This window comes from Phascolarctos cinereus, unplaced genomic scaffold (genome assembly GCF_003287225.1).
Source record: "Phascolarctos cinereus isolate Bilbo 61053 unplaced genomic scaffold, phaCin_HiC Scaffold_4;HRSCAF=312, whole genome shotgun sequence".
NCBI classification, from domain to species: Eukaryota; Metazoa; Chordata; class Mammalia; order Diprotodontia; family Phascolarctidae; genus Phascolarctos; species Phascolarctos cinereus.
The window spans coordinates 378,300,830-378,320,328 of record NW_027555847.1 but is presented as its reverse complement, the minus strand read 5'-3'; the positions used below and the strand labels follow the sequence as shown (position 1 = coordinate 378,320,328).

The following is a 19,499-nucleotide window of genomic DNA, read 5'->3' as shown; positions in this document are numbered from 1 at the left end:
TAGTATCCCCAGTGCATGAAACATAGTAGGTGCTTAATAAATGTTTTATCAATTGAGGATACTGGGAGAAACAATAATTTCTCTCTCCTATTAATAGCTAGTTATTAAAATTGGGGAGACCCAAGCTTTTTTCCCAGTCCTATTTCTTTGTCCTAAGGCAAGTGTCTACACTCAGGGCTAATGGAAAATAGGATTAACATTCTCCTTATTTGGGATATTGCTACTCTATCCAACTACTTCACACTTCTAATCTAAAATCAATTCCTGCCCATTGGTTCCACTCCAGCTAATTTAAGTGGAGGTAGATCCTCTGTCTAGGTTGCTCAGGGCTATGGGTGGTCTAGGTGTAGAGGTAATCCCTTTATCCAATAATGATATGATGTCACTCTCCCAGTTCCTCATTAATCAGAATTGATTGCTACCCTAGGGAACACCCACTCTTCCAATGGCATATAAATTGTGAGCCCAGCATCATGAGTTGTCTCTGGTCCAAGACAGCCAAATGATCATTCCTTTTATTAATAAAATGCTAGCATTATTAATAAAATGATTACTTGCCTAGGAACTATGTCTCTTGACATAGTTTTAAACTTTTTGCATCTTTAAACTTTAAACATCTTTTTAAACATCACAGTACCTTCAAGTGGCATGTAAACTCTCAGAGTCTCAGTTTGCTTCCTTGCAAAATGATGGAGTTACACTAGATTTCAAAGGTTACCTCAAGATCAAAATCTTTTGATATCCTTTGTGTAGAGAGGAAGATCAAAAAAGGCCTGATGGAAAGACTTCAAATTCCATCATGTTAAGAATCCTGTCTTCAGAACTTAGAGGAAATTTGGGAACATGCCTGATGCTTCCCTAGTCTTAATCATAAAGAAGGTGATGAACAAATACTGCATAATAATTATGTCAAACATGGTCAAGAATTTACTGAATATTGATAAGAAATGAGGATAACACCTTATTTTTATTATTATTTTTTTTTTGCTTTTTGGTGAGGCAATCGGGGTTTAAGTGATTTGCCCAAGGTCACACAGCTAGTAAGTGTCATGTGTCTGAGACTGGATTTGAACTCACGTCCTCCTGACTCCAAGGCCAGAGCTCTATCCACTGCACCACCTAGCTACCCCAACACCTTATTTTTTAAAATAATAATTATATGTGCTCTAATACAAACCAGTTTAAGGTATGCTACCTAGCTTGTACCACTCAAAGAAAGCAAGAAGAGAAAGGTCTTCTCCATGCAAAACCAAAATAATTTACATCTCTAAGAATGCATTAGAGTAAAACTTTGAATGCTTCAAATTCCTAAATTGAGTTCAGTAAATTCATAGCTGGTGCTGAGGGGTTAAGTCTAGACCAGAGTGGGTGTGATAGAAAGCAAACACAGGAGATACCACTTATCTCCATGCCAAGGATAGGGGAACCACTGTTTTTTATCATATATCAGGCATACAGTTTATGGACACCTTAATTATCACACACGTATACACACCCCTCTCTCCTTAACCCTGTACCACACAGATAAGCTAGCTCCTTTCTAGCCACTTATTAGCACTTCTATCCCCACCCTCTCTCCTCACTAACACACAGAGTGATAGACAGGATGCTTCTTCAAAGACTGAGTGCATGTTAGAGGAATACTCTTATTTTCATGGGCATCACTGTTGTGGAAAGAACAGTGGACTTGGAGATTATTTATTCCAACCCCCTTATTTCTCAAATGAGGAAGGCCTAGAGAACCTAAGTAATTTGACCAAGGTCACATAGGCGGCAGAGCAACCTTTTTTTCCAGTCTTTACTTGACTGACCTTGGGTAAATCATTTCTATCTCTGGGTCTCAGTTTCTTCTTCTCTAAAAGAAGAAGGTAGGACCTCACACCATATACCACAGTAAGCTTCAAATTGCATGGCTTAGATATAAAAGGACACATTATAAACAAAGGATCAAGGAAGAAACTATCTTAGATTTAGAGATGTAGGAAGAGTTATAGACAGGATCATAAAATGGAAAATTTGGATTTTTCAAAATTAAAAAGGGGTTATATAAACAAAATCAATTCAACTAAGATTAAAAGGAAAAGTTAAATTGTGGAGGGGGGGAAATCTTTATAACAAGTTTCTTTGATAAAGGTCTCATTTCCAAGAAACAAAGAATTTATTCAAATTTATAAGGATAAAAGCCATTCCACAATAAGATAGCAAATAGACAGTTTTCAGGGAAAGAAATTCAAGTTATCACTATCCATACAAAAAAGTGTTCCAAATCACTAGAAACTAGAGAAATGCAAATTAAAACAACTCTGAGGTTATACTTTACGTAGGAAACAGGCACATTAATACATTGTTGGTAAAGGGGTGTGTGTGTGTGTGTGTGTGTGTGTGTGTGTTTCTGCTTCTCAGGAGTGAGTAGAATGTTTCATCGTTGGTCCTCTAGAATCATGGTTGGTCATTTCATCTAAAATTGAGAGAGACAATTATGGCTCAGGGCAGGAGCAGATCTTCCCCTCATTCCCCCCAAACCCTCCCCCCAAAAAAAATCACACTAGATTATTATACTCACCTCCCTAAAACTGGCAAAAGAATAGGAGAGATGAACGCAAAACATTCTTTCATCTCTCTAAATAATCCATGAGCAATTGAATAGCTGATCCTACTGATACCCATGAAGACTCTAGGAGTATCAGATGCTCATAGATATTAGAGTTTAAAGCATGTGTTTAGTGCTTAATAAATGTTCACTGGATGAATTAATATCGCCATCCAAGTTTTCAAATGTCAGATTCTTGTAGGCCAAGTCCAAAATGCTTGAACTTTAGTGAAAAAATTTTTTTCCATATTTGATCACTGTCAAAGCAAGAGACAATATACACTCTTACAATTATAGTGTTTCATGAAAATTATAACTATAATACATCTCAAATTTTCATATTGTAAATCTTAAGAAAACCCAGTTCTACACTTGTAATCCTGCTAAACCAGTTTCCAAGTAACCTATGTTGCCATCTAGTGGCATTTTCTTGCTCCCACATCATATTATTTCCACCTTATTCATTCTACAAGAAAATCATATAATTAAATTCATTTCAATTTAGCGAACATTAAGTTGGCTATCTGACTGACTAACTATGTGCAAGGCGGTGCTAGATATCAGAGTGCCAGGAACTGACAAGACTTTACAGGTCTTGTTTTAAACACATGAGGCCTGGATTCTAAAGTTTGGGTAGGTCAAGCAACTTCACCAGTATAACAGAAGTGGAACTAGAATCCAGCTTTCCCAATCTATGTTCTTCCTCCTACATAAGACTGAACATCATAGCACTATACTAATGTAATTGGAGGACTAAGCCTTCATTGGCCTAGTTGAATTAATATTGGGGAGATATTAATTGGCAATTGATATCTGGAGGGGAGAGGGACATACTGGATGAGGGCTTATGAGCAATAATATTAGAAGACCAGCCCACAACCTTCCAGGTGACGCTGAGAACTCTAAGGAGAAATGTAGCAGCCCTAATATGGGGACATGACCCACAAGTTCTAGCTGGGATTTAGGAGAGTGAGCCCAGAGCCCATGTGCCACACCAAGCAATAAATCTTCCACTCTTCCTTTATCTCTTTTCCCTTTCTCACCTAAACTCAAAAAAGCTGTCTATAATTGGTGTTTTGAGACTTTGTCTCATCTTACTTTCTTCTAAATCCTCTGTATTCTGACTGCCCAAATTAGCAACTGAAATTGCTCTCTCTAAAGTTACCGATGATTTCTAAATTGTGAAATTGAATGACTTTTTCTCACTGCCCATCCTTGGCATCTCTGTAGCATTCAACTCTGTTGACCATCCTCTCCTCCTAGACATTCTCCTTTGGCTTTCATGACTCCACTCTCTCTTGGTTCTCCTCCTACCTATGCTTACACACCTTTCTAATCTCCTTTACTAGTTCCTCACCCCACCCATTACCTTGCATATTCTGTATGTTTATGTGTCTCCCCTGATAGAATGTATGCTCCTGAGAGACTTGGTGTTTCTTTTCTTGTATTCCCAATGCTTAGTAGTGACTAACAATAATGATTTAATAAATGATTGATTCCTCATTAACAATTGTACTTTATAAATATATGAAAGAACAAACAATGTAACTGGACTGTGGTGAAATGAAAAGGACACCTGGAGTCCCAAGAGTCCTGGGTTCAAATCTCACCTTACATTTTACTACCTGTGTAACCTTGGACGAGGCATTTTAACTGTTTCCTCATCTATAAAATAAGAATCCTCTGAGATTCCTGCCAGCTCTAGACAAAAAGCCAATTTTCTTATGAAATCTGTCTAGTCCTAGGACTTCTTATCAGCTAACTTATGATATAATGGCAAGAAGAACACTAGGTATGTAGTCAGAGGACTTGGCTAAGAAACTTGGCTCTGCTACTTTTACCACTTGTATGACATTAGGCAATACAGTTCACCTCCTTGGGTCTCAGTTTCCTTGTCTGTAAAATCTTTCCAAGCACTAAAATCCTGAGATACCTTAGACAATTAGTCACCCTTGCAAAACAGTAGGCAAATTTTCAAGTCCAAGATATTAATGGTCTCCTCTTTTGAAGAAAGGTAAATTGGAGTGAAATACATTTAAATCTACTTTCTCTTTCCTTGCCCTCCTGCCTCATCCTCACTGCCCCTCCATTATTCAAACATTTCTACTTGCTACATCTTTGGCTGTTAAATAACTTGGACAAGTGGACATGTTGTTGTCTGCTCTACTTCCATCTAATAACATCGTTGGGCCATCACCAGTCATCTTGACTTATGTCTTGCCACTGGACTTTGATGACTCTGGAGGAGAAAGCAAAGCTGATGACTTTGCACAGCCTGCCTCACTTAAATCCAATTCACTTGCAAGTCAAGACATCACCCTCCTGATGCCATGGGCCTCTTTGAAGAAAGATTTTGGACAACAACAACAGCAACAACAATAATAACATTGTCCGTACTTCTTAAGCTCAACACTTTTGCCCCTATGTGACACCCTTTCTCTCTACTCATATGACCCTATGTAACTTCTGCTCTTCTTTCTCTGATTCTAACTCATTTAAAATATTTTAGGGGCTTCCAATACCTGAATGGCCTCAAGAGGAGAGGATATTTTCATTTTCTACTGCCTAGGAATAATTTTAATTTCAATTGGGTGTAAGCTCCAAAGAGCAGAGAGTGTATCTTATGTAAACTTTGTATGTGCTTTCAGCGCTCCTCAGTGCTTATCATACTGTTCTACACATACCAGGCCCTTAATAAATATTTCTTGAAATAAATGAGTATAGTTCAGAATCAAAAAAGAAAAATTTCCTTGAAAGAAAAATGCAAAAGAAAAAAAAACCTCAGAGATACACACAAAACATCAAGAACTACTGCAGTGAATTTAATTTTCTTTCAAAGAAAGCAAAATAAGAATTGAGCTCTTAACATTTCTTAAAAGCTTACAAACCTTTAAATCAATTCCTCCATATAATTATGCTTCCAATAGATAAAGAAAAAGGTGAAATCCCTGAGGAAGTCAACAATAAATAAAACTTTTTTTATTTATTGCTCCCCAACAAAGGAAAATTTTCTGACATTTTTTAGTTTGAGAAAGTGATGATCTTTATGATACTTTAATTTCTCTATTTTTACTATGTTGAAATTACCACAAAAGGATATTCAATTTCTGCAACTTTCCTGGCCTAACCTCCCTCAAATCCACTAGGCACTTGCATAAGAAAAGAGTAAGCATCCAGTTTGCTTTCAAACAGTTTAATTCACTAAAGTGCTAGAGGATCGATTTACAATTTACAGAATAACATGGGTCCCTTGTGTGAACATTTATAGCATGCTAAAGAAAAAAAGTTTTATATAAATGCTATTTTATTTTAAGTTGGTGGTTAAAATTTATTGAGCATCTTGAGGGTGCTAAAGTTTTCTAGAAGTTATATGACAATACCACTATCAATGTGGGTACCACAGGTACCTTAGGATCACAGGTCCCTTGGGACCACAGAAGGATTACTAAAGTATCACTTGGAGTATAGAGTTCATATGTCTGAATGTCCAAAGTCCAGTGTATGTGTACATGTATATGTATATATACTAAACCACACACAAACATATATATCTTAGATACACGGTGTGTATACATACATATGTATGTGTGTGTGTATAACATCCACTTATGTGTGGATATATGATGGGCATATATACATATATACATATATATGTATACATACACATACACAAACTTTTTTTCCCTGAGAAAACCCAGCCAGCAGTGATTTCATAACTACAAAATTTTTATTATGAAGAAGAGTAACTAGACTACATACTGTTCATCAGTGATCTATCTTAAAAACAAGAATGACACTTTAGTTGTTGGTATTCTCAACAAAGAGAGTGCAGTATAAAAGATATAGGGCTGGCCTCAAAGTTGGGAAGAGCTAGGTTCAAATTCTGCCTTTGACAAATACAAGATAATCACTTAATTGCTCAATACCCCGAACAATTTTTTTTCAAAGATTTCAAGTTACCAGTGAGTTTCTCAACTACATTAGTAGAAAGAATTTCTACACCATAAATTGCCTTCACTTATGAAATCATAGCTCCTAACCAGCCCTAAATTTTTTTCAACAGTAAAGAAGCCTGGACAAAACACTTACTAGCTTAAATTTCAGCAGTAGTATTACTGGTCACTTTAAGGGAGGAAGAGAAAACAGGTGTAGTGGAAACCAGGAGGCCTATATCTTAATCTTAGCTTTACTATTAGCTGCTGTGCCTTGGACAATCATATAACCTCTCAGGGGCCTTAGTTTCTTCATTTAGAAAGTGAAAAGATTTACATAATCTATAAAGTCCTTTCTAACTCTAAGATTCTTATTCCTCCACTAATGAAATAATACTATTACTGAAAACATTGTAGGAAAACAGTTCTTTTTTTCTGAGTAAAATTATCTCTAATACCAAGAAGAGCTTTCACACTGATGACCCTTCTTCTGATGTTTCTACTACATGAAGATTCAGATCTCAAATTCTATAAACATTTCATAGTTTCCAAGTAGAAAACAAAATGTTATCCACAATTGCTACCATCGATTAGGAAGAGGAATCTCTTTTGCCTGGAACTTATACAGTCTTCAAGGAACTTTCACAACCCATCCATGACAAGTAGAACAAAAACTTTTGCACCAATTTAAAATATTAAAAGTTACAAAAGAAATAGTTCACTTCAGAGTCTTCATGACTAATACAAAATGGCAGCCAAATCTATTCCACATTGACTCCTTGTACAGTCAAAGAAGCATCAGGTTGAGAGTCTTCAATTCCTGAAAGAGGATAGCAAATCACAATCTATTAGAGGAGAACGATCATGGATGACCAGCTTTTGGTATGAGATGACTAAGAGTATGTGTGCATGTGTATGTAGGACGCTATGTGTATTCGAGTTCACATATATGTAGAGGCAAAAAAAAAGTATATTTTCCAAGAGAGGAAAGGAAATTGCAGGGAGCAAGTACACAGAATGATAAATATAATTTTCTATACTATTCAACTATTTGAATTGAGTTATTAGTCTCCTCTATGTACATAGCCCTGAGCTAAATCTTGCTGTTGATAATGACAATGTTTTATGGAAATTGAGATTATTTGTTTTTTTCTAATGCCTCTTCCAACCATGTACTAATGCTCCTCTCTTCCCATACCCTCTCCAATACTGACTATTCCCATCTTTTGTCATCTTTTGATAGCTGCTTTTTAAAAATTTTCTTATATTTTTATAAAATTTAATTAAATAGTTTTTCAAATAAAATCCACCTTCTCTGCCTCCTCCCAGAGTTACCACTGGGAAATCAAGAAAAACAAAAACATTACAAACATTTGTAGCCAAGCAAAACAGATTCTTATATTGACCATGTTCCCCCCCCAAAAAAAAATGGATAATTGAGATTTATTTTAATCCTCAGGCCAGATTTTGTTGTTATTTGCATAGTAAATATTACAACTAAAGAAATAGAGATGAGCAGGCCAGATGAAGTGCATAACAAATAAAAACAATGGGTTTATATATTGTTCTTTTATTCTAAGGCTAAAGAGTTTGTTCAAACCCTTCTTAAACATTCATTAAAATTGTTTCCATGTGCAAATGTTAACTGAACTAATTTCCCTGCTTTAAGATACCATGAAACAGATTCTCTTATTAATATTTATTGAACCCCTCTATTTATGAAATTGCTGGGCATTCTAATTTTTGTATCCCCCTATGCCCAGCACTGTGGCTTCCCTCATAACTTATCATCTATTTGAGAAGAGAAGATAAAGAAACAGAAAATAGTAGGAAATGAAACAACCCAGAGAATCAAGTGCTAAACTGAGTCATTCCATCAACAAGCATTTATTAAGCACCTACTATGTACCAAGCACTATGCATATATAATTTAATAAAATATAATTATTTTCTAGAACTATACAAGAAATACTATGAACCAACAAAAATGAGAGAGATTAAAAGAATCAACATCACCAATATCAGATGGAGGAAAATCTGCCTAAACATGAGAATTAAAGGTAAGCTTGGGATAAAAGGTTTGGGCTTTTTTTCTTTTGCAGGGTAGTGTGAGAGGGTCTGAATACAGATCTCTTGATTTCACCAGAGAACTCCAAGTATGGAGTTCCTTCCATCATTCCAACTGGCAGTTTCCTTAGAGAATTGTCTGGGACAGGAAGTTAAGTGACTTGCCCAGGGTCATACAGCTTATATGCATCAGAAGCAACATTAAAACCAGGTCTTCCTGACTCTAAGGCCAGGCTTTTATCCAATTCAACACAGTTCCTATCAGGATAGAAATAAAAATTAATACTTGTATAATATAAGTTAGCATTATGATAATAACTCAGTTTATGGTCTACAAAGCCTTTTCCTCACAACAACCCTGTGAAGTAAGTAGCACAAGTATTGTTATCCTCATTTTACCAGTGAAGCAAATTGATGGTCAGAAGTAAAGTATCTTACCCAAGGTCACTCATCTAGTGTCAGAGCTAGGACTTAAAACTCAGGTTTAGGGGTTCAAGATCTATGCTCTCTCCATTTTATCATGCATTCTCTGTATTCCCCTAAATAGCGCATGCACCCAGAAGTAATTCAGTATGTTTATCAATGGCAAAAAAAGGCTCCACAACTACAATTTGCCTAAAGTAATATCAGACTGGAATAAAGGCTCTTACTGTTGGTACTAGTTAGAGATAATATTGCATTCAGTCACCAAAGAGTAATCATCATCCTCTGTGAAAGAGAAAGAATACAAGGTAAGACAAAACTAATAACTTACACATTACACTTTAAGTTTTACAAAGAGCTCTTCTCAGAACAGTCTTATGAGATATATAGAACAGTCGCATCCCTGAGTTACACAAAAGAGACGATCAGATTGCTGAGCTGATGTTGTGAAATGTGAATTGTAAAGGAAGAAATGGAGATGAACAAATGTCCCAAATTTTTTAATGCTAGGTGAATTCTTTAAACTATAAACTGTTAAACTGGAATTCAAATTCTGGGAAAATTTGGGGACATTATTAAAAAGACCTTCTTTAAGGCATTTTGAAAAGAAAACAGTGATCACTAAGAATTAGCATAAGTCCATCAAAAACAGGCCATGCAAAACTAAACTCATTTCCTTCTTTATAATAAGGTTACTAGACGGGCAGAGAGCAGATTAATGTTGTAGACATAGTATGCCTGGATTCCTGGAAAGCATTTAACCAAGTCTCTCTTTGTGGAGAAGATGTATAGATGCGGACTGGATAATAATATAGTTTAATAGATTTGGAACTCCTTGAATACAAGACCCAGAATTATGAACTTCCCACCCTATGCAAAACCATTGTGGAAGAAGAAAAGATGCAGTATCAGCCTTCAAAGGGCTCACAATCTGATGTTTTTATCTCTAAGGCAGTACTGAACACTGTGATGGAATTACTGTGAAATACTGTTAAAATCTTATTTAAACAACACAAAACCCACACACAAGAAACATTCAGAAAACAATTAATTAAGGTCTAAACTGTAAGTTAATTCAGGAGGGTTCAAACAAGGGAGGGGGAAGGTGAAAAATCAGCCCAATGTCCTGTGACAATCAGACTTAATTTCTTCATGACTAAGCAAACAAATCTGTGCATAATTGATTCATTTTTGAACATCTGCCTCCTATATAAGCTGGCCCAGGCTCTTTATTTACCCTCCTTGGACATAATCCAAAGGAAACTACCCCAGAATTGTACTGTCCTTATGGTAGCTCATAGAGGAAACTGCCTGAGAAGAAGTTCCTTTGGTCACTTCAGTAACTAAATCTCTGTCTGGACAACAAAAATAGATCTGCCATAAACATATACCCTATTCTCATAAATAGTGTTATAGCAGGGTTACAAGCTTATTTTCATTCATGTAACCAATTCACAAACTAGGTCCTTGTTCCCTTTGCTTTGCCAAATTCAAAATAACCAACCTTACAGAGAATTTAATTCAAGTATTTAAAAAGGAATTATCCTGACATACCTGATACATTTTGAGGAATTGGTAGAGGTCCTCTCCTGCAAAAGAGATGAAAATTAAATGTCATTCTCTCTTTGGATTATGTTAATCCTGTTATATTCTATGTTACAATAAGCCTCCACTTTCCTCATTCAGTATCAGTTTTGGTTTTTGGTTTGAGGTCTTCAATAAGACTTTAAACAAAATATCCAACATGCAGCACAGCTCCGCCAGAACCTATGCTTCATATGTTAATGCTGTGACTACCCTTAGCCCAGCATGGATCAGGAGCCCTCAGAACTCAATTGAAATGAAACTAAGACTTTAGAGATTTGGATATACTGCACTCCATACCTGACCTCCTGTCAGACACTGGACACATTTGTGTACTTTCTAGAATTCTGATTTCTTTTCTGACATGTAATGATAAAAAGTTATCCTATTCATAATTACATAATTAAAACAAAAGCCCATCTTTTTAATACCAAGATCTAACCAGTGTTGCTATACTACAGCAAGACAGGAAATAGCTATCCTCAAAGAGTTAAAAATGAATATTACACAGAAGGAAATGAAAAGGTGCAGAGTGGGGGTGGGCAGCCTGAAAGTATAACCAAGGAGGAATTCTGAAGAAGAACAGGCATAAAGGATGTCATCAAGAAAATGTATGATAAGATGAAAGGATGGTCAGGTCATGAGACAAGAATGAGAGAAGATAACAGGTGAAAAGACAGCAAGAGTTCTCTACCAGTACCCTTGTGATGTCAGGAGAAAGTGAAGAATGCCTCTATTCCATTGGGTAGGGTTATTGTAGGAAATATATGGGAAGACAGACATAAAATCTGCACAGGATAGGCAGGCACACATGGGCTGCAATCTACATTGCTGAAAGGAACTCCCAAATCAATGAATCACATGTACATTTGAATATTTGAGCATTCATTAAATGCATAACAATAGTTACCTGAAGTTGAAGTATCTTTTATAGTTCTACCTGAACTAAGTTTGAAGGGAACAGCGAAATTATTGAACCTCTTTCTTATTTCATACCTTAATGTCTAAATGCCCCATGGCTAAATCTCTAGTAATGTCACCTAGAGAATATAGGGGGTAAGTTATCAATTTAAATCTGCCTTAAGAAATTAAGAGGGAAAAAGTTTGTTACAATTTTTTTTTCAAAAACAAAAACAAAGCTGAAAGCTGTGTAATTATGATGATCAAGCTTTGCCACACATACCTCCCTCTGCTCTTTGCAGAGGTAGGGGGTACTACACATACTGTCAGACATAGTTGATGTGTTGATTGGGTTTGCTGAACTTTTTCCCCCTTCTTCCCTTTTTAAACATTGTTACAAGTGATGTTTCACTGGGCAGGAAAGGGAGAGAGATATATTTGTAAATGAGGGTATATGGAAACAAAAGATATCAGTATAAATAAGTTTTTAAGAAATGATTTATCTCCAAAGCAAGAGAAGAGCAACTAGTCCATTATTACCTTCCCACATTAGGTAATGAATTTCGTCCTGGTACTGGATTTTTCTGGGAGTTATAGAAATTCTCATACAATATAGGTGCTGTAAAAGTCATCAAGAAATAGAATGTTAAAGGGCAGTTCTCCAAAATAAACACAGGATGCACAAAAGGCATGCTCGTAGAACTGCTTCAATAACCCCCATTGAACCACTTACCTGGTGGCACTTGTCCAGTCCTTCTCTGAGCTACAAAATAGTCAATGTCCCTTTCAATGCTACACATTTCTAAACTTTTACGGACTTCTTCAAACATCTAGTAAAAGAGAAGCAGATAAATCAAAAGGCCCAGTAACTCCATCAGCAGTGACACTATTCATTCACATAGGAGATTCACTAAATAACTGGTATTTCTTTCCGGATTTTGTTTTTAAAAAAAGAGGATGACTTGGTAACATGTTTCAATGTCAATGGTAATGACCTTTCTATTATATTAGTCTCACAGTTCCTTAACCCTACAAGGACCAAGTATATCAATTGACACAAAAATTTTATTATAATTTTACTTTGAAATAAAAATTTCCATCCTATCTCTATGACCTCAATTCACTACTCTAATTGAACCACTCATCAGCACAACCTAAAACATGAACATCACTGGACAAAGGCTTCATCAAAGATCTTGAACTCTGAAATTTTCTCTCTAACAAAATGTATTACCCACTCACCCTAAACTCACCTCACTCCTCAATTTTCCTCTTTCTATTGAGGGCACTACCATTCTTCTCACCATGCAGGTTCTCAACTTTAGTGTCAGGCTTATTTCTTCACTATCATTCACCCCATATACCCAATCAATTGACAAATTATGTTGTTTGTACCTTCCCCAAACCTCTCTCGTATTAGTACCCTTCTCTTCATTCACAAAGCCCTTCTTCATTGTGCCTAATATAATTGAGGCTATTGCATTACTGATCAGAAGGATGATTTTATGGCCAGTAAGGAACATTCAGGTTAAGCCTGGTGTCAATCCAGAGAAAACTGGGACCAAAAGTTTTTTCTCTATTAGATGGCAGGTCTAGAATTTCAGGAATACCTGTATTCTTCAAATCCTGCCCCTGACGCTTGCTGTGAAACCGTCAACAAATCACTTACTTCTCACCATAGTATCTTCATCTATAAAATGAGAGGTTTGGACTAGATGGGCTCTAAGGTCCCTTCCAGCTTGAGATCCATGATCCGTGCACTAGATAAGGAGAGAAGCAGGGCAGAGAGAATCCATCCTGGTCTAATTCTGCACTGATATCCAATCTATAGTTGTCAATGTTGTCAATGGAAAACTAGAGTCATTCTGAGACTGTCCAAGAGGCTCAAGTCTGCTTAAGGCTACTCAGTAGCCATTACAGATCTTCTAGACCAAAATGGAACCTTTTTAGGACTTGACCATGTTGCCGACAGAATCTAACCAAACCTGGCCTCTCTGCCCTGGGCCTAAACCTCCTAAGAGTGATCTGGACCCTGAGCTAATCTTCAGAGGTAGAGTTGTCTCTCAATGGCATTTTCTTCTTCATAGTGAATTCATAACATCTATTGCTCTAAGCCATCAGTTCTTAAACTTTTTGATCTTAGGACCCCTTTACTCTCTTAAAAATTATTGAAGACCCCAAGGAGCTTTTGTTTATGTGAGTTATGTCTATCAACATTTACAGTATTAGAAATTAAAACATTTTAGCATTATTATGAAAGTAAGTTTTACTCTATGGAACCCCTAACAGGGTCTTGGAGGCCCTTTGGATCCCCAGACTACATTTTACGAACTATAGCTAGAAGGCATTTATTTATTTGGCCCTTGCTCTCCCCATGCCTTGTGACATCTCTGGTGCTGTTGTCTTACAATGTTATGGAACTTTCATATTTTTATTTAACTTTCTGTGTATATGTGTCTCATTTCCCCAGCCAATTCTTTCAAGGCAGCAGCTCTGCATCATGATCCTTTGTGTGCTCTGAGATACCTAGCAGAGTACAATGCACTTCATGGGTGCTACGGTCAGATTTCCAAGCCAGAGGGATCAGGTCCCCAGACCACAATAAAAGGCCAAGAGGCAAGGGAGATGTCATGGCAAATACAAGTTTTATAGCCTAGTACCTAATATCTGAATTTAAAGTTCCTTCATAGCCTGACACCCTAAACAGAGCTGTGCTTACAAGAGTGGCAACAACCCCCATTTCAGAGTTTCCAGTCTTTGACAAATCTACCTCATGTAAGGAGAGCTTGGGATACATTTCAAATAAACAAACTTCCCTTAAATGATCCCCTGGCTGTTTAGATACTTCAATGTCCAGACTTCAAGGTTCCTCTTCACTTTAAAGATCAGGGAATGAAAGAGACAATGACCATATTTCTCTTTTCAGGCATGCGTTTGTTAATTTGCTGTGCTCTTTGTTACAATGTAAGAGATAGTATGTTTATAGTTTTATTCATGATTTTATTACTTATTTTGAATGCTTCTTTGTTTTTGTTGATGCTTATTAAGTTTACAAAGAAAAAACTTAGACAATTGAATACTATCTATAGCTGAAGATATCTTCAGATAGGAGCATTAGGCTAGGAGACAAAAGATCTTGATTCTAATTTAGGTTATACAAGTATATAAGTATAAACAAGTCACTTCCCTTTTCTGGGCCTCAGTTTCCTCATCTGTAAAATGAATGCCTAGACTAGATGACCTCTAAATTATCTTCCATAGGATAGGAGATCTAGAACTAGAAGGCACCTTAGAGGTTAGTCATTGGGTGTGATCTCCTGTCTTTTTGCATATAATGAAACTGAAGCCCAAAGAGTCTACTTAACTTGCCCAAGGACTTACAGGTAAGTAAAAGGCCAGAACTTCAACTCAGGTCTTTTGACTACAAATCCAGCTGTCTTTCTACTTCACCATGCTTGCAGTTCTAAGATTCCATAACTTAGTACAATATCTACCTAACAGGTCTGGAAATGATGCTGGACTGCTTACCTCATCACTTATGACACATTGAAGTGAGAGTTGATTCATGTGTTGCCACAACGCATTCCGGAAATAGTTTATTCGTTCACATTCTTGAATCTCAAAGAACTAAAGAGATATAAATTAATGTATACATTTATGTAGAGAAAGGGTATGGTGTGATGTAGTCTTTAGATCGGCAGTGACTTAAGGAATACAAACAACAGTGATCAATGTGCATTGCCTAATTTGTGTATTAAATCCAAACTGGCTTTCTTCCATCACCCAGTAAACTCCGAGGTCAACTCCCTACTACTGTTTGGTTATGTACTGGGAAAATGAAAATTAATTTTAATAACAATTATAATCAGAAACAGTGTGAGGAGGGAAGGATCTAAAACTCCAGCTATTTTTATTTTAGTAGAATTAATTTCACCCACCTACCCCAACTTTTAAGAGGCAATGGGATGTGGTAAAAAAAAAAACAACTTTGGAATAGGCCAGATGATTTGGATTATAGTGTTGGCTTAGCCACTGATGTTATGCGACTTGGAAAAATATGCTTCTTCACCCTCTGCCTTAATGTGGAAAACATCACCTGGCCTATGTACCTCACAGGGTTGTTCTAAGGATATAATGAGAATGCATATGAAAGACATTTTAAAAGTTTACAATACAAATTCAAATATTTTTTTTATTTTGAATGAGTATAAATTGATCTAAACAACTACTTTGCCTTCCTTTCCCATAAAACCTTTACTTACTATCTCTTGAATTCCTTTTATAGTCTTTCCTTTTTCTCCCACCTCCACAAATGTTAGATGGCTGATGGAAGGTTTGATCAGAACTGAAGGCATGGTCGAGACTTGGAGGGGTAGGAGGGAAACTATTCTAAAAATCTAGGTAGCCAATTTATATTCCTAATATGATAATGATGATGGTGGTGGTGATGACAACAGCTAGTATTTATATAGTGCCTATTATGTGCCAGGCATTGTGCTAAATGCTTTACAAATGTTATTTCATTTGATCCTCACAAAAACCCTGGGAAGTGGGTACTATTATTTTTCTCATTTTACAATTGAGGAAACTAAGGCAAACTTAACTAAGATTAAGTGACTTCCCCAAGGTAATACAGCTAGTGAGGGTTTGAGTTGGGAACTCGGGTCTTTCTGAACCTAGGCCCAGCACTCTATCCACTGCACTTCCTAGCTGCCTCTTAGCATATATACCAATAGATAAGTAGGAAGTAGATAGATAGATAAATAGATAGAGATAGGCATATAGACATAAATATATAGTTCGTTTTATATCTACATCTATAGAGTATCAATATGTGGGCAGCTAGGTGGCACAGTGGATAGAGTACTGGGCCTGAAATCAGGAAGACTCATCTTCATGAGTTCAAATCTGGCCTCTAGACACTTACTAGCTAGGTGAACCTGAGCAAGTCACTTACTTAACCCTGTTTGCCTCAGTTCCTCATCTTTAAAGTGAGTTGGAGAAAGGAATGGCAAGCCAATCCATTATCTTTGCCAAAAAAAACTCCAAACGGGGTCACAAAGACTTGGACACAACTGAACCAACTGCATAATATATCAAAATCTTCTAAATTGAGAAAAAGATGCCTGGACCTGTGATTTTCTTGCTTTGGGGAAACTTCAGGTATGTAAACTCCCTCTATAGATGCAAATCACTAGCTCAGCAGTATGAGTCATGGCAGACTTGATGCTAGGTCCTCTTGTCTTCAAAGGCAACCTATACACACATTTGCATGTGTGTATGTAGTACATATATGTTTATGCATGTATGCATGTATGTTTGTTTACATACATTCCCAGAATAAATAGAAATTACTTTTGGATTAGCTGCTGTTTGGTATTTACCGGCACCAAAGCTTCAATCCCTTCCTTTGCTGTGAATGATTGAGAATCAACTCTATTCAAAAATCCTGAATATAATTAAAAACAAAGGAATATGTTCTAAGAAATGTTAGAGATTGAAGGGGAAAAATTTGAAAACAGAAAGTCAGGTTTTAGTCACCTTAATATCCTGAAAGTTTAAGCAGAAAGAACTGGGAATAAAGAAATTTGAAATCTAGTCCAAATTCTTCCACTTTTGAGACCTTGGGCAAGTCCTATCCTCTCTCTGGTCCTCTATATCATCTCTCAAAACAAAGTCAGTGAGAGGCATCTAGACAATCATCCTATATGACTGATAAGGTCCTTTTCCAACCTCTATACCTTACAGTTCTATGACAATTGCAATGTCTGTCATTGTAGAGAAAAGCCTCTGCTTGCATATATGTTAGTTTTCCAAGGCAGCTCCTCCCATCCCAAGCAATTTCTTGACAGATTTACCTCACAGGCTTTGCTGTGTTCACCCTGCCAGTCTTCTCTTATCTTCTCCAGCAAATTGATGTTCAATAAGTATGTTTTGTCTGCAAGAGAAATGGAAATTAGCAAGACAAAAGATGAGGATTCTGTTGAAAGGAAGGAAGGAAGGAAGGAAGGAAGGAAGGAAGGAAGGAAGGAAGGAAGGAAGGAAGGAAGGAAGGAAGGAAGGAAGGAAGGAAGGAAGAAATTAGAAATTCTTCCTGTTTAGCTGCAGTACTGTCATTCTCCAAAGAATGCTAAATATATTGTGGACATCATTATCTCTTTCATCCTCATGGGCTCCCTGTGAAATTGGGAAGTGGAAGCCATCAGCAGCCTCCTTTTCCAAGGGAAGCCCTTTTGTGGAACAAGAGTGGGAAAAGGAGGAAGGAAGGAAGAGTACAGCTTAATATATGACCAAAGTTAATTCTATTGAGTCCATGGGTTCCCTTTTTCCCTTCCTCATTGTATGGTCCACCCCTTTATGGCAAACAGTTTCTAAGAATGCAATAATAATCAACTTAATTAATTGGAGATAAACCCACTATAAAAGTATATACAACAAATATAGTTTAAAGAGAGTTGGAAACTCCCAAGGGTAAGCAAGGCCAATTCTCCATGTAACTATGAGGCAGAGCAGGGGGATGAAATGAGAAAAGGGAAAATTTATCAGGTTGTAGTAACAGTGGCAGTCAAGGAAAGCACAAAATTCTACCTAGGTATATCTTTCCTTAAATGGGTCAGTAAGCCAGGTAATGCTCAAAGTGCTCAGGATTACAGTCAGTTCAGGGGTAGCAATGACCTTCCCTTGCAATTAGCTCATTGCTGGTACATGTCTGCACCCATAGGCTCCTTTCTCAGTGGAGTTCAAAAGTTATCAGACTTTCCCCATCCTGCCCAACTTCAACCTCTCATGATACTTCAGCCCTTCCTTCCATCTGTGAAAAACTACATTTCTCATCAGCACTTTTGGTGATAAGAGGGAGGGGAAGGAAATAAGCATTTAATAAACGTCTACTATGTTCCAGGCACTGTGCAGTTTACAAATATTATCTTATTTGATCCTTACAACAACTGAGTAGTAAGTGCTATTATTATCCCTTTTTTTACAGATGAGGAAGCTGATGCAAATAGAGGTTTAGGTGATTTGTTCAGGGTCACACAACAAGTAAGTGTCTAAGGCTGAATCCACTGCACCACACAAGCATAGAAACAGAGGTAATTAGCAGAGCTCAACTCAAGAGGATCTGAGTTCAAATTTGGCCTCAGACACATAACACTTACTAGCTGTGTGACCGTAGGCAAGTCACTTAACCCCATTGCCTAGCCAAAAAAAAAAACTGAAAAAAAAAGAAAGATTTTTTGCCTTAGCTCCTCCACAACCTTCTCCATAATGAACTAGAAAGCTTGTCAGACCAAATTCTGGTTGGGAAAGCCAAGAAGAAGTCATAGTGAGTCATTTTTCCAGCTCAAGGAAAGGAGAGAGACAGAAAGGTCTGCAGACAGTAGAGTGTGGCTTGGCTAGTATTGTAAGGCAACAGCAGTAACATGGGGGGAAGGGTGGGGTTGGCAGCAGCCATGGAGGAGTGTTCCAGCACCCATGGATGGTAAGAAGAACATCAGGGAAGAGGCGGGGCGGAGCCAAGATGGTGGAGTAAAAGCAATGACTTGCTTGAGCTCTCCCCTAAACCTCTTCAAATACCTATAAAAATGGCTCTTAACAAATTCTAGAGCAGCAGAACCCACAAAAAGACAGAGTGAAACAAATTTGCAGTCCAAGACAACCTGGAGGGTTGATTGGAAAGGCCTATTGCACCTATGGCTGGGAGAGGGGCATAGTTCAGCGTGGACCTCGGGGACTGAATTACAGGCAGCCGTGGTGGTTTTCAGACTTCTCAACTCACAAATGCAAAAGACAACTTATAAGGTCAGTGGGAAAGGTCTGTTGGACCTGGGTGAGAAAGGAGCATTGTCCAGTCTTGGCCCGAGCGTAGCCCTGGGGCAGTGGTGGCAGCGACTGCCTCCTGAGCTCTTGGCCCACTGTTGAGGGCCAGAGCTGAAGAGTCTAATATGGGATAAGGAATTTAGGTTAGAACTTGACTCTTTCCTTTTCCTACCCATAAGGGCTTA

The 19,499-nt window shown here is 37.3% G+C and overlaps 1 protein-coding gene across 1 annotated transcript in view; it reads right to left on the bottom strand.

Annotated features, from left to right (window-relative positions):
• Positions 1-5,391: 5,391 nt before the first annotated feature.
• PSTPIP2 (proline-serine-threonine phosphatase interacting protein 2) overlaps positions 5,392-19,499 on the bottom strand; it is an 81,919-nt gene continuing 67,811 nt past the window's right edge. Inside the window, exons 9-15 of the mRNA XM_020985759.2 lie at positions 17,355-17,434; positions 15,025-15,123; positions 12,230-12,326; positions 12,037-12,115; positions 10,567-10,601; positions 9,240-9,297; positions 5,392-7,342 (exon numbers count right to left, since the gene is read on the bottom strand). Coding sequence (XP_020841418.1) covers positions 9,248-9,297; positions 10,567-10,601; positions 12,037-12,115; positions 12,230-12,326; positions 15,025-15,123; positions 17,355-17,434 — 440 coding nt within the window. The 3' untranslated portion in view covers positions 5,392-7,342; positions 9,240-9,247. The remainder of the gene's footprint in view (positions 7,343-9,239; positions 9,298-10,566; positions 10,602-12,036; positions 12,116-12,229; positions 12,327-15,024; positions 15,124-17,354; positions 17,435-19,499) is intronic.